We start from the raw sequence: 16,174 nt of genomic DNA on the forward strand, positions 1-16,174 counted from the left end.
TTGAATGCCATCTCTTGTCATTCAACATTGGTATTTTGAATGCCATCTCTTGTTATTCAATATTGGTAGTTTGAATGCCATCTCTTGTCATTCAATATTGGTAGTTTGAATACCATCTCTTGTCATTCAATATTGGAAGTTTGAATGCCATCTCTTGTCATTCAATATTGGTATTTTGAATGCCATCTCTTGTCATTCAATATTAATAGTTTGAATGCCATCTCTTGCCATTCAGTATTGGTAGTTTGAATGCCATCTCTTGTCATTCAATATTGGTAGTTTGAATGCCATCTCTTGTTATTCAATATTGAAAGTTTGAATGCCATCTCTTGTCATTCAATATTGGTATTTTGAATGCCATCTCTTGTTATTCAATATTGGTAGTTTGAATGCCATCTCTTGTCATTCAATATTGGAAGTTTGAATGCCATCTCTTGTCATTCAATATTGGTAGTTTGAATGCCATCTCTTGTCATTCAATATTGGAAGTTTAAATGCCATCTCTTGTTATTCAAAATTGGAAGTTTGAATGCCATCTCGTCATTCAATATTGGTATTTTGAATGCCATCTCTTGTCATTCAATATTGGTAGTTTGAATGCCATCTCTTGTCATTCAATATTGGAAGTTTGAATGCCATCTCTTGTTATTCAATATTGGTAGTTTGAATGCCATCTCTTGTCATTCAATATTGGAAGTTTAAATGCCATCTCTTGTTATTCAAAATTGGAAGTTTGAATGCCATCTCGTCATTCAATATTGGTATTTTGAATGCCATCTCTTGTCATTCAATATTGGTAGTTTGAATGCCATCTCTTGTCATTCAATATTGGAAGTTTGAATGCCATCTCGTCATTCAATATTGGTATTTTGAATGCCATCTCTTGTTGTTCAATATTGGTAGTTTGAATGCCATCTCTTGTCATTTAATATTGGAAGTTTAAATGCCATCTCTTGTTATTCAAAATTGGAAGTTTGAATGCCATCTCGTCATTCAATATTGGTATTTTGAATGCCATCTCTTGTCATTCAATATTGGTAGTTTGAATGCCATCTCTTGTCATTCAATATTGGAAGTTTGAATGCCATCTCTTGTCATTCAATATTGGAAGTTTGAATGCCATCTCTTGTCATTCAATATTGGAAGTTTGAATGCGATCTCTTGTCATTCAATATTAGTAGTTTGAATGCCATCTCTTGTCATTCAATATTGGTAGTTTGAATGCCATCTCTTGTTATTCAATATTGAAAGTTTGAATGCCATCTTGTCATTCAATATTGGTATTTTGAATGCCATCTCTTGTTATTCAATATTGGTTCAATATTGGAAGTTTGAATGCCATCTCTTGTCATTCAATATTGGTAGTTTGAATGCCATCTCTTGTCATTCAATATTGGTAGTTTGAATGCCATCTCTTGTCATTCAATATTGGTACTTTGAATGCCATCTCTTGTCATTCAATATTGGTACTTTGAATGCCATCTCTTGTCATTCAATATTGGTACTTTGAATGCCATCTCTTGTCCTTCAATATTGGTTATTATTTTATGCAAGAATTGCACTTTATTATTATGTCAAAGTATCTCTTGTTTTGTGTATTTACATGTAAGTCTTTGTTTGTTTTAGCATCAACTGCACTTTGTGATAATTTATAAGTATTTGTTTTGTGTGTTTGCCATGGATGTAGTAACTCTTTGCTTATCTTCTTTTCTGTCATCCTACCATTCCTTTATCTTAACTCACAATACATCTCAAGATTACAGAAACAGATCAATCATATTAGTGTATATGGGTAAGTTCAGTTTGTCAATTCATCCACCCCTGTAACACTAATATATAGAATATTCCAATCATTGTCAATGTGCCTTGTCCATCTTTACATTGTTACAACTCTCATTTCACAATATTGTCACTTTCTTATACCACTGTATTTGTAATAGAAGAGATGTTTATAAAAGAGGTGAGCTTGTGGTGGGCCAGCACTGTTATTTCACTATGGGATAGCTTGCTAACTTATCTAGTAATTAGCACTAACAATCATTACTATTACTTATTAGATGATGACATTTTGTGAAATCTTACTTCTAAAATGTAGCTAGATGTTTTCTATAACTTTAATAACATGTCACAATGTAAAATTTGGTAAATTATCACTGCATGTTATTGTGCATGTGTAGTAGAAGGCATAACTTGTAAGCATGCACCGTTATTCTCCTATGATATCATTGCATGTCATGATCAGGAAGGGTTGTCATGTGAATGTTGATAGTCAGATGAAGGGACTGTGATACATTAGGGTTCTGTCATGTGATTGGTGGTGGTCATGGTCATGGTCATATGATTGGTGATGGATAGTGGTTGCAAAACACTCTTTGGGTAAACTGACTATAAGAAATGACTAGGTATTGGCATGGTAACAGTGAAATAAATCATGTCAACTATTTAATGCAGTGATGCATATTTTGCATATAATTACAGTGCCAGCACAGCATCAAATAGTATTGGAGCCTCTGGACTGATGGGAACAGCTGAGAGATCTTTCTTAACACCAAAGAAGTCTAGAGAAACAAACATCAATGTACCAACACTGGATATGTTTGATGGTGAAATTGATATTTACAAGGTGAGACGGTTAGGCAAGACTTGATATGTTTGATGGTGAAATTGATATTTACAAGGTGAGACGGTTAGGCAAGACTTGATATGTTTGATGGTGAAATTGATATTTACAAGGTGAGACGGTTAGGCAAGACTCGATATGTTTGATGGTGAAATTGATATTTACAAGGTGAGACGGTTAGGCAAGACTTGATATGTTTGATGGTGAAATTGATATTTACAAGGTGAGACGGTTAGGCAAGACTTGATATGTTTGATGCCGAAATAGGCAACATTAGAAGATACATAAATGACATTCCAAATTCTAGTTCATTTTTCAATTTTCGACTGTTTGCTGATGACTCAAATCTATTTCATACTTACCCAGCAAACCACTCAATTGATCTTGACATTGCTACCAACCACCTAAAGATGGTGCTACAATGGTGTGATGTCAATAAAATGACAATCAACAAAACGAAATCAAATTATATTATTTTTAGGGTCAAACAGAGACAAGTAGATGTTAAGGGTTCTATTCTAATGAGAAGGGACACTATAAGTGAAGTAGATGTTGTCCCTTTTGTTGGTCTCCTTATTGATAAACATTTAAAGTGGACTAATCACATAGCACATGTCCACAGCAAAATCAAGACGATGTGTAGTATGCTATTCAAACTAAGACATTTTTTACCAATAGACACTTTGATTCTCTTGTATTCATCCCTTATTCAGTCTCATCTTACCTACGGTCTAGAAGTTTGGGGGAATGCATATTCGACACATTTACATTGTATTTTTAAGGCACAAATGATGGCAGTCCGTGCGATGACGTTTAGCTCGTATACGGATCATTCTGCCCCATTGTTCAAACAACTGAAAATCCTAGATATTGTCAAACTGTACAGATTTTCAGTCAGCTCTTTTATACATGATTTGATGTATCACAAGTCTGCACACACTATTACAGATTACTTTACTCTTATAGATCATCCCTATGATACAAGGCAAAGACATAGTGGTAACCTTTTTCTAGAGTATAATCATACAACATTTGGTCAATCTTCCATATCATACTCTGGCGTTAAAACCTGGAACAATATGCCTGTTGAGATTCGGTCTTTTGGCTCATGCACGAATTTTAAAAAGAAAGTGAAAGAGTTGTTATTCTCAGAATATGTATAACTATAATGTCATGTACAACTTTACATTTCTTTCGTGAACTGACTGTGGTGATTGTATGTGTATCAATTTTACTGTTCCACTGTTGATTGTTGTGCTTTGTCATTTTGTTATGTTTCTTATTTGTTATAGTTTCTATGGCAATCTTGAACATCGAATATATACACCTACAAGTATGAGTGTGCTTGTTAGTCACTAAGGGGATACAAGCTTGACTAGCTTTGCTATTTCTTGACCCCTTTTGCCATTTATTCTGTATGTGTATCTTTTTAAGATTAATTTTTGTTATTATTATATTGGTGAATAAACTTATTATTATTATACATTTGGTATGGGTTAGGCAAGACAAGATATGGTTGGTATGAGTTAGGCAACACTAGATAAATTTGGTATAAGTTAGGCAACACTAGATACATTTGGTATAAGTTAGGCAATAGTAGATACATTTGGTATAAGTTAGGCAATAGTAGATACATTTGGTATGAGTTAGGCAATAGTAGATACATTTGGTATAAGTTAGGCAATAGTAGATACATTTGGTATGAGTTAGGCAATAGTAGATACATTTGGTATGAGTTAGGCAATAGTAGATACATTTGGTATGAGTTAGGCAATAGTAGATACATTTGGTATAAGTTAGGCAATAGTAGATACATTTGGTATAAGTTAGGCAATAGTAGATACATTTGGTATAAGTTAGGCAATAGTAGATACATTTGGTATAAGTTAGGCAATAGTAGATACATTTGGTATAAGTTAGGCAATAGTAGATACATTTGGTATGAGTTAGGCAATAGTAGATACATTTGTTATAAGTTAGGCAATAGTAGATACATTTGGTATAAGTTAGGCAATAGTAGATACATTTGGTATAAGTTAGGCAATAGTAGATACATTTGGTATAAGTTAGGCAATAGTAGATACATTTGGTATAAGTTAGGCAATAGTAGATACATTTGGTATGAGTTAGGCAATAGTAGATACATTTGGTATAAGTTAGGCAATAGTAGATACATTTGGTATAAGTTAGGCAATAGTAGATACATTTGGTATAAGTTAGGCAATAGTAGATACATTTGGTAAAAGTTAGGCAATAGTAGATACATTTGGTATGAGTTAGGCAACACTAGATACATTTGGTAGAAGTTAGGTAATAGTAGATACATTTGGTATAAGTTAGGCAACACTAGATACATTTGGTAGAAGTTAGGTAATAGTAGATACATTTGGTATAAGTTAGGCAATAGTAGATACATTTGGTATGAGTTAGGCAATAGTAGATACATTTGTTATAAGTTAGGCAATAGTAGATACATTTGGTATAAGTTAGGCAACACTAGATACATTTGTTATAAGTTAGGCAATAGTAGATACATTTGGTATAAGTTAGGCAACACTAGATACATTTGGTATAAGTTAGGCAATAGTAGATACATTTGGTATGAGTTAGGCAACACTAGATACATTTGGTATAAGTTAGGCAATAGTAGATACATTTGGTATAAGTTAGGCAACACTAGATACATTTGGTATAAGTTAGGCAACACTAGATACATTTGTTAGAAGTTAGGCAATAGTAGATACATTTGTTATAAGTTAGGCAATAGTAGATGCATTTGGTATAAGTTAGGCAATAGTAGATACATTTGGTATAAGTTAGGCAATAGTAGATACATTTGGTATAAGTTAGGCAATAGTAGATACATTTGGTATAAGTTAGGCAATAGTAGATACATTTGGTATACGTTAGGCAATAGTAGATACATTTGGTATAAGTTAGGCAATAGTAGATACATTTGTTATAAGTTAGGCAATAGTAGATACATTTGGTAGAAGTTAGGTAATAGTAGATACATTTGGTATGAGTTAGGCAATAGTAGATACATTTGGTATGAGTTAGGCAATAGTAGATACATTTGTTATGAGTTAGGCAATAGTAGATACATTTGGTATAAGTTAGGCAACACTAGATACATTTGGTATGAGTTAGGCAATAGTAGATACATTTGGTATAAGTTAGGCAATAGTAGATACATTTGGTATGAGTTAGGTAATAGTAGATACATTTGGTATGAGTTAGGTAATAGTAGATACATTTGTTATAAGTTAGGCAATAGTAAATACATTTGGTATGAGTTAGGCAATAGTAGATACATTTGGTATGAGTTAGGCAATAGTAGATACATTTGGTATAAGTTAGGCAATAGTAGATACATTTGGTATAAGTTAGGCAATAGTAGATACATTTGGTATAAGTTAGGCAACACTAGATACATTTGGTAGAAGTTAGGCAATAGTAGATACATTTGGTATGAGTTAGGCAATAGTAGATACATTTGGTATAAGTTAGGCAATAGTAGATACATTTGGTATAAGTTAGGCAATAGTAGATACATTTGGTATAAGTTAGGCAACACTAGATACATTTGGTAGAAGTTAGGTAATAGTAGATACATTTGGTATAAGTTAGGCAATAGTAGATACATTTGTTATAAGTTAGGCAATAGTAGATACATTTGGTAGAAGTTAGGCAATAGTAGATACATTTGGTATAAGTTAGGCAATAGTAGATACATTTGGTATACGTTAGGCAATAGTAGATACATTTGGTATAAGTTAGGCAATAGTAGATACATTTGGTAGAAGTTAGGTAATAGTAGATACATTTGGTATGAGTTAGGCAATAGTAGATACATTTGGTATGAGTTAGGCAATAGTAGATACATTTGGTAGAAGTTAGGCAATAGTAGATACATTTGGTATGAGTTAGGCAATAGTAGATACATTTGGTATGAGTTAGGCAATAGTAGATACATTTGGTATGAGTTAGGCAATAGTAGATACATTTGGTATAAGTTAGGCAATAGTAGATACATTTGGTATAAGTTAGGCAATAGTAGATACATTTGGTATAAGTTAGGCAATAGTAGATACATTTGGTATAAGTTAGGCAATAGTAGATACATTTGGTATAAGTTAGGCAATAGTAGATACATTTGGTATGAGTTAGGCAATAGTAGATACATTTGTTATAAGTTAGGCAATAGTAGATACATTTGGTATAAGTTAGGCAATAGTAGATACATTTGGTATAAGTTAGGCAATAGTAGATACATTTGGTATAAGTTAGGCAATAGTAGATACATTTGGTATAAGTTAGGCAATAGTAGATACATTTGGTATGAGTTAGGCAATAGTAGATACATTTGGTATAAGTTAGGCAATAGTAGATACATTTGGTATAAGTTAGGCAATAGTAGATACATTTGGTATAAGTTAGGCAATAGTAGATACATTTGGTAAAAGTTAGGCAATAGTAGATACATTTGGTATGAGTTAGGCAACACTAGATACATTTGGTAGAAGTTAGGTAATAGTAGATACATTTGGTATAAGTTAGGCAACACTAGATACATTTGGTAGAAGTTAGGTAATAGTAGATACATTTGGTATAAGTTAGGCAATAGTAGATACATTTGGTATGAGTTAGGCAATAGTAGATACATTTGTTATAAGTTAGGCAATAGTAGATACATTTGGTATAAGTTAGGCAACACTAGATACATTTGTTATAAGTTAGGCAATAGTAGATACATTTGGTATAAGTTAGGCAACACTAGATACATTTGGTATAAGTTAGGCAATAGTAGATACATTTGGTATGAGTTAGGCAACACTAGATACATTTGGTATAAGTTAGGCAATAGTAGATACATTTGGTATAAGTTAGGCAACACTAGATACATTTGGTATAAGTTAGGCAACACTAGATACATTTGTTAGAAGTTAGGCAATAGTAGATACATTTGTTATAAGTTAGGCAATAGTAGATGCATTTGGTATAAGTTAGGCAATAGTAGATACATTTGGTATAAGTTAGGCAATAGTAGATACATTTGGTATAAGTTAGGCAATAGTAGATACATTTGGTATAAGTTAGGCAATAGTAGATACATTTGGTATACGTTAGGCAATAGTAGATACATTTGGTATAAGTTAGGCAATAGTAGATACATTTGTTATAAGTTAGGCAATAGTAGATACATTTGGTAGAAGTTAGGTAATAGTAGATACATTTGGTATGAGTTAGGCAATAGTAGATACATTTGGTATGAGTTAGGCAATAGTAGATACATTTGTTATGAGTTAGGCAATAGTAGATACATTTGGTATAAGTTAGGCAACACTAGATACATTTGGTATGAGTTAGGCAATAGTAGATACATTTGGTATAAGTTAGGCAATAGTAGATACATTTGGTATGAGTTAGGTAATAGTAGATACATTTGGTATGAGTTAGGTAATAGTAGATACATTTGTTATAAGTTAGGCAATAGTAAATACATTTGGTATGAGTTAGGCAATAGTAGATACATTTGGTATGAGTTAGGCAATAGTAGATACATTTGGTATAAGTTAGGCAATAGTAGATACATTTGGTATAAGTTAGGCAATAGTAGATACATTTGGTATAAGTTAGGCAACACTAGATACATTTGGTAGAAGTTAGGCAATAGTAGATACATTTGGTATGAGTTAGGCAATAGTAGATACATTTGGTATAAGTTAGGCAATAGTAGATACATTTGGTATAAGTTAGGCAATAGTAGATACATTTGGTATAAGTTAGGCAACACTAGATACATTTGGTAGAAGTTAGGTAATAGTAGATACATTTGGTATAAGTTAGGCAATAGTAGATACATTTGTTATAAGTTAGGCAATAGTAGATACATTTGGTAGAAGTTAGGCAATAGTAGATACATTTGGTATAAGTTAGGCAATAGTAGATACATTTGGTATACGTTAGGCAATAGTAGATACATTTGGTATAAGTTAGGCAATAGTAGATACATTTGGTAGAAGTTAGGTAATAGTAGATACATTTGGTATGAGTTAGGCAATAGTAGATACATTTGGTATGAGTTAGGCAATAGTAGATACATTTGGTATGAGTTAGGCAATAGTAGATACATTTGGTAGAAGTTAGGTAATAGTACATACATTTGGTATACGTTAGGCAATAGTAGATACATTTGGTATGAGTTAGGCAATAGTAGATACATTTGGTAGAAGTTAGGTAATAGTACATACATTTGGTATACGTTAGGCAATAGTAGATACATTTGGTATGAGTTAGGCAATAGTAGATACATTTGGTAAAAGTTAGGCAATAGTAGATACATTTGGTATAAGTTAGGCAATAGTAGATACATTTGGTATAAGTTAGGCAATAGTAGATACATTTGGTAGAAGTTAGGTAATAGTAGATACATTTGGTATGAGTTAGGCAATAGTAGATACATTTGGTATGAGTTAGGCAATAGTAGATACATTTGGTATGAGTTAGGCAATAGTAGATACATTTGGTATGAGTTAGGCAATAGTAGATACATTTGGTATGAGTTAGGCAATAGTAGATACATTTGGTATGAGTTAGGCAATAGTAGATACATTTGGTATAAGTTAGGCAATAGTAAATACATTTGTTATGAGTTAGGCAATAGTAGATACATTTGGTATAAGTTAGGCAATAGTAGATACATTTGGTATGAGTTAGGCAATAGTAGATACATTTGGTATGAGTTAGGCAATAGTAGATACATTTGGTATGAGTTAGGCAATAGTAGATACATTTGGTAGAAGTTAGGTAATAGTAGATACATTTGGTATGAGTTAGGCAATAGTAGATACATTTGGTATGAGTTAGGCAATAGTAGATACATTTGGTATGAGTTAGGCAATAGTAGATACATTTGGTATAAGTTAGGCAATAGTAGATACATTTGGTATGAGTTAGGCAATAGTAGATACATTTGGTATGAGTTAGGCAATAGTAATGGTGGAGGTAAACTTGAATGACTTGTATTGATTAAATTAGTCTTGTTGTCATAAAATTATTTTCCTAAATGTTGTAGAGAAGAGTTTTATGTAAATCATTAGATGGACAGTAGAAGTTTAAAAAATGATTGTGTTGATATGTGATATATTTTATGTTGTAATTTCCATTACAGAGTGCAAGAGATGAGATAGCAAGTCTACAAGATTATCAAGATGTTGGTTGGTTACGTGTTGATTTAACTCCTATCAAACAAGTACTGACAACATATGGTAGTCGATGGATGTGGACATTTACCAAATACCTCTCGGATCAGGTGAGTTACAATAACATTACACATAGATTTGATTTGATATGTCTATTCTACAGGTGTCTGACTTACTTAGTGATTTGATTTGATTTGATATGTCTATTCTACAGGTGTCTGACTTACTCAATGATTTGATTTGATTTGATGTGTCTATTCTACAGGTGTCTGACTTACTCAATGATTTGATTTGATTTGATTTGTCTATTCTACAGGTGTCTGACTTACTTAGTGATTTGATTTGATTTGATATGTCTATTCTACAGGTGTCTGACTTACTCAATGATTTGATTTGATTTGATTTGTCTATTCTACAGGTGTCTGACTTACTTAGTGATTTGATTTGATTTGATATGTCTATTCTACAGGTGTCTGACTTACTCAATGATTTGATTTGATTTGATATGTCTATTCTACAGGTGTCTGACTTACTCAATGATTTGATTTGATTTGATATGTCTATTCTACAGGTGTCTGACTTACTTAATGATTTGATTTGATTTGATATGTCTATTCTACAGGTGTCTGACTTACTCAATGATTTGATTTGATTTGATTTGTCTATTCTACAGGTGTCTGACTTACTTAATGATTTGATTTGATTTGATTTGTCTATTCTACAGGTGTCTGACTTACTTAGTGATTTGATTTGATTTGATATGTCTATTCTACAGGTGTCTGACTTACTTAGTGATTTGATTTGATTTGATTTGATGTGTCTATTCTACAGGTGTCTGACTTACTTAGTGATTTGATTTGATTTGATTTGATATGTCTATTCTACAGGTGTCTGACTTACTCAATGATTTGATTTGATTTGATATGTCTATTCTACAGGTGTCTGACTTACTCAATGATTTGATTTGATTTGATATGTCTATTCTACAGGTGTCTGACTTACTCAATGATTTGATTTGATTTGATATGTCTATTCTACAGGTGTCTGACTTACTCAATGATTTGATTTGATTTGATTTGTCTATTCTACAGGTGTCTGACTTACTTAGTGATTTGATTTGATTTGATATGTCTATTCTACAGGTGTCTGACTTACTTAGCGATTTGATTTGATTTGATTTGTCTATTCTACAGGTGTCTGACTTACTTAATGATTTGATTTGATTTGATATGTCTATTCTACAGGTGTCTGACTTACTCAATGATTTGATTTGATTTGATTTGTCTATTCTACAGGTGTCTGACTTACTCAATGATTTGATTTGATTTGATATGTCTATTCTACAGGTGTCTGACTTACTTAGTGATTTGATTTGATTTGATATGTCTATTCTACAGGTGTCTGACTTACTCAATGATTTGATTTGATATGTCTATTCTACAGGTGTCTGACTTAATGATTTGATTTGATTTGATATGTCTATTCTACAGGTGTCTGACTTACTCAATGATTTGATTTGATTTGATATGTCTATTCTACAGGTGTCTGACTTACTTAGTGATTTGATTTGATTTGATATGTCTATTCTACAGGTGTCTGACTTACTTAGTGATTTGATTTGATTTGATTTGTCTATCCTACAGGTGTCTGACTTACTCAATGATTTGATTTGATTTGATATGTCTATTCTACAGGTGTCTGACTTACTTAGTGATTTGATTTGATTTGATATGTCTATTCTACAGGTGTCTGACTTACTTAGTGATTTGATTTGGTTTGATTTGATATGTCTATTCTACAGATGTCTGACTTACTCAATGATTTGATTTGATTTGATATGTCTATTCTACAGGTGTCTGACTTACTTAGTGATTTGATATGATTTGATATGTCTATTCTACAGGTGTCTGACTTACTTAGTGATTTGATTTGATTTGATTTGATATGTCTATTCTACAGGTGTCTGACTTACTCAATGATTTGATTTGATTTGATATGTCTATTCTACAGGTGTCTGACTTACTCAATGATTTGATTTGATTTGATATGTCTATTCTACAGGTGTCTGACTTACTCAATGATTTGATTTGATTTGATATGTCTATTCTACAGGTGTCTGACTTACTCAATGATTTGATTTGATTTGATATGTCTATTCTACAGGTGTCTGACTTACTCAATGATTTGATTTGATTTGATATGTCTATTCTACAGGTGTCTGACTTACTTAGTGATTTGATTTGATTTGATATGTCTATTCTACAGGTGTCTGACTTACTCAATGATTTGATTTGATTTGATATGTCTATTCTACAGGTGTCTGTCTGACTTACTCAATGATTTGATTTGATTTGATTTGTCTATTCTACAGGTGTCTGACTTACTCAATGATTTGATTTGATTTGATATGTCTATTCTACAGGTGTCTGACTTACTTAGTGATTTGATTTGATTTGATATGTCTATTCTACAGGTGTCTGACTTACTCAATGATTTGATTTGATTTGATATGTCTATTCTACAGGTGTCTGACTTACTCAATGATTTGATTTGATTTGATTTGTCTATTCTACAGGTGTCTGACTTACTCAATGATTTGATTTGATTTGATATGTCTATTCTACAGGTGTCTGACTTACTTAGTGATTTGATTTGATTTGATATGTCTATTCTACAGGTGTCTGACTTACTCAATGATTTGATTTGATTTGATATGTCTATTCTACAGGTGTCTGACTTACTTAGTGATTTGATTTGATTTGATATGTCTATTCTACAAGTGTCTGACTTACTCAATGATTTGATTTGATTTGATATGTCTATTCTACAGGTGTCTGACTTACTCAATGATTTGATTTGATTTGATATGTCTATTCTACAGGTGTCTGACTTACTTAGTGATTTGATATGATTTGATATGTCTATTCTACAGGTGTCTGACTTACTTAATGATTTGATTTGATTTGATATGTCTATTCTACAGGTGTCTGACTTACTCAATGATTTGATTTGATTTGATGTGTCTATTCTACAGGTGTCTGACTTACTTAATGATTTGATTTGATTTGATATGTCTATTCTACAGGTGTCTGACTTACTTAATGATTTGATTTGATTTGATGTGTCTATTCTACAGGTGTCTGATTTACTTAGTGATTTGATTTGATTTGATTTGATGTGTCTATTCTACAGGTGTCTGACTTACTCAGTGATCTGGACATGTTCCTAAAACACATTGAACCTGAGATAGAGAGTATAACTGGTGAAGAGAGAGATACAGCATCTTTTATGAAAATGATGAGATTGTTTAATGAGGTAAATAGTATAATATATTATGTAAATTAATTCATACAATTTATACTTATAATATGCACTCATTTGTCTTTGTCATGTATGGTGTGTCATGAGCTGAAGTTCCTATAGTTTCCTCTAGGGGACTTGAAATCTGCCAATGGTTGGTTGTTTGTTGGGACTAGGTTTGTTTCCTCTAGGGAACTTGAAATCTGCCAATGGTTGGTTATTTGTTGGGACTAGGTTTGTTTCCTCTAGGGAACTTGAAATCTGCCAATGGTTGGTTGTTTGTTGGGACTAGGTTTGTTTCCTCTAGGGGACTTGAAATCTGCCAATGGTTGGTTATTTGTTGGGTCTAGGTTTGTTTCCTCTAGGGGACTTGAAATCTGCCAATGGTTGGTTGTTTGTTGGGTCTAGGTTTGTTTCCTCTAGGGGACTTGAAATCTGCCAATGGTTGGTTGTTTGTTGGGACTAGGTTTGTTTCCTCTAGGGGACTTGAAATCTGCCAATGGTTGGTTATTTGTTGGGTCTAGGTTTGTTTCCTCTAGGGGACTTGAAATCTGCCAATGGTTGGTTATTTGTTGGGTCTAGGTTTGTTTCCTCTAGGGAACTTGAAATCTGCCAATGGTTGGTTGTTTGTTGGGTCTAGGTTTGTTTCCTCTAGGGAACTTGAAATCTGCCAATGTCTAGTTGTTTGTTGGTTCTAGGTTTTTTCCTATAAAAGGACTTATAATCTGCCAATGGTTGGTTGTTTTCCCTTTTTCTTCGGCCTGTTACTGAAAATGAAGTCAAAGATATAATTTCTTCACTGGACACTAGGGAATCAGCTGGTCATAATGGCATTGGTGTCGGCTGGTCATGATGACATTGGTGTCGGCTGGTCATGATGAGATTGGTGTCGGCTGGTCATAATGACATTGGTGTCGGCTGGTCATAATGACATTGGTGTCGGCTGGTCATAATGGCATTGGTGTCGGCTGGTCATAATGACATTGGTGTCAGCTGGTCATAATGACATTGGTGTCGGCTGGTCATAATGGCATTGGTGTCGGCTGGTCATAATGACATTGGTGTCGGCTGGTCATAATGGCATTGGTGATGGCTGGTCATGATGACATTGGTGTCGGCTGGTCATGATGACATTGGTGTCGGCTGGTCATGATGACATTGGTGTCGGCTGGTCATGATGGCATTGGTGTCGGCTGGTCATGATGACATTGGTGTTGGCTGGTCATGATGACATTGGTGTCGGCTGGTCATGATGACATTGGTGTTGGCTGGTCATGATGACATTGGTGTCGGCTGGTCATAATGACATTGGTGTCGGCTGGTCATGATGACATTGGTGTCGGCTGGTCATGATGGCATTGGTGTCGGCTGGTCATGATGGCATTGGTGTCGGCTGGTCATGATGACATTGGTGTCTGCTGGTCATGATGACATTGGTGTCGGCTGGTCATGATGACATTGGTGTCGGCTGGTCATAATGACATTGGTGTCGGCTGGTCATAATGGCATTGCTGTGGGCTGGTCATAATGGCATTGCTGTGGGCTGGTCATGATGGCATTGGTGTCGGCTGGTCATAATGACATTGGTGTTGGCTTGTCATAATGACATTGGTGTCGGCTGGTCATGATGACATTGGTGTCGGCTGGTCATGATGACATTGGTGTCGGCTGGTCATAATGGCATTGCTGTCGGCTGGTCATGATGACATTGGTGTCGGCTGGTCATGATGGCATTGGTGTTGGCTGGTCATGATGACATTGGTGTCGGCTGGTCATGGTGACATTGGTGTCGGCTGGTCATAATGGCATTGGTGTCGGCTGGTAATGATGACATTGGTGTCGGCTGGTCATAATGACATTGGTGTCGGCTGGTCATGATGACATTGGTGTTGGCTGGTCATAATGACATTGGTGTCGGCTGGTCATAATGACATGGGTGTCGGCTGGTCATAATGACATGGGTGTCGGCTGGTCATGATGACATTGGTGTGAGCTGGTCATGATGACATTGGTGTCGGCTGGTCATGATGGCATTGGTGTCGGCAGGTCATAATGACATTGGTGTTGGCTGGTCATGATGACATTGGTGTCGGCTGGTCATAATGACATTGGTGTCGGCTGGTCATGATGACATTGGTGTCGGCTGGTCATGATGGCATTGGTGTCGGCTGGTCATGATGGCATTGGTGTCGGCTGGTCATGATGACATTGGTGTCTGCTGGTCATGATGACATTGGTGTCGGCTGGTCATGATGACATTGGTGTCGGCTGGTCATGATGACATTGGTGTCGGCTGGTCATAATGACATTGGTGTCGGCTGGTCATGATGACATTGGTATCGGCTGGTCATGATGGCATTGGTGTCGGCTGGTCGTGATGACATTGGTGTTGGCTGGTCATGATGACATTGGTGTCGGCTGGTCATGATGACATTGGTGTCGGCTGGTCATGATGACATTGGTGTCGGCTGGTCATAATGACATTGGTGTCGGCTGGTCATGATGACATTGGTGTCGGCTGGTCATGATGACATTGGTGTTAATTTATCATTTTCAAAAGGCATTTTTTCCGATGACTTCAAAATAGCAATTTACAAAAAGGGTAAGCCAGAAGACATGGGGAACTATAGACCCATAACTATTTCACCGATACTTAGCAAAATATTTGAGAAATTAGTTTTGTCATGATGACATTGGTGTCGGCTGGTCATGATGACATTGGTGTCGGCTGGTCATAATGACATTGGTGTCGGCTGGTCATGATGACATTGGTGTCGGCTGGTCATGATGACATTGGTGTTAATTTATCATTTTCAAAAGGCATTTTTTCCGATGACTTCAAAATAGCAATTTACAAAAAGGGTAAGCCAGAAGACATGGGGAACTATAGACCCATAACTATTTCACCGATACTTAGCAAAATATTTGAGAAATTAGTGAATGAACAAAAAACTGAATTTCCTAGACAAACTTGACATATTTTACAAACATCAATTCGGATTCAGAAAAAAGTATAGTACAAAACTTTCACTGATCAGTTTATCCCAAT

General features: G+C 34.5%; 1 protein-coding gene across 1 annotated transcript in view; it reads left to right on the forward strand.

Moving 5' to 3' along the window:
* LOC144444417 (uncharacterized) overlaps window positions 1-16,174 on the forward strand; it is a 237,286-nt gene that overhangs the window by 46,865 nt on the left and 174,247 nt on the right. Inside the window, exons 21-24 of the mRNA XM_078133829.1 lie at window positions 1,757-1,792; window positions 2,479-2,623; window positions 9,795-9,935; window positions 13,018-13,140. Coding sequence (XP_077989955.1) covers window positions 1,757-1,792; window positions 2,479-2,623; window positions 9,795-9,935; window positions 13,018-13,140 — 445 coding nt within the window. The remainder of the gene's footprint in view (window positions 1-1,756; window positions 1,793-2,478; window positions 2,624-9,794; window positions 9,936-13,017; window positions 13,141-16,174) is intronic.

Source organism: Glandiceps talaboti, chromosome 13 (genome assembly GCF_964340395.1).
Source record: "Glandiceps talaboti chromosome 13, keGlaTala1.1, whole genome shotgun sequence".
NCBI lineage: Eukaryota > Metazoa > Hemichordata > Enteropneusta > Spengelidae > Glandiceps > Glandiceps talaboti.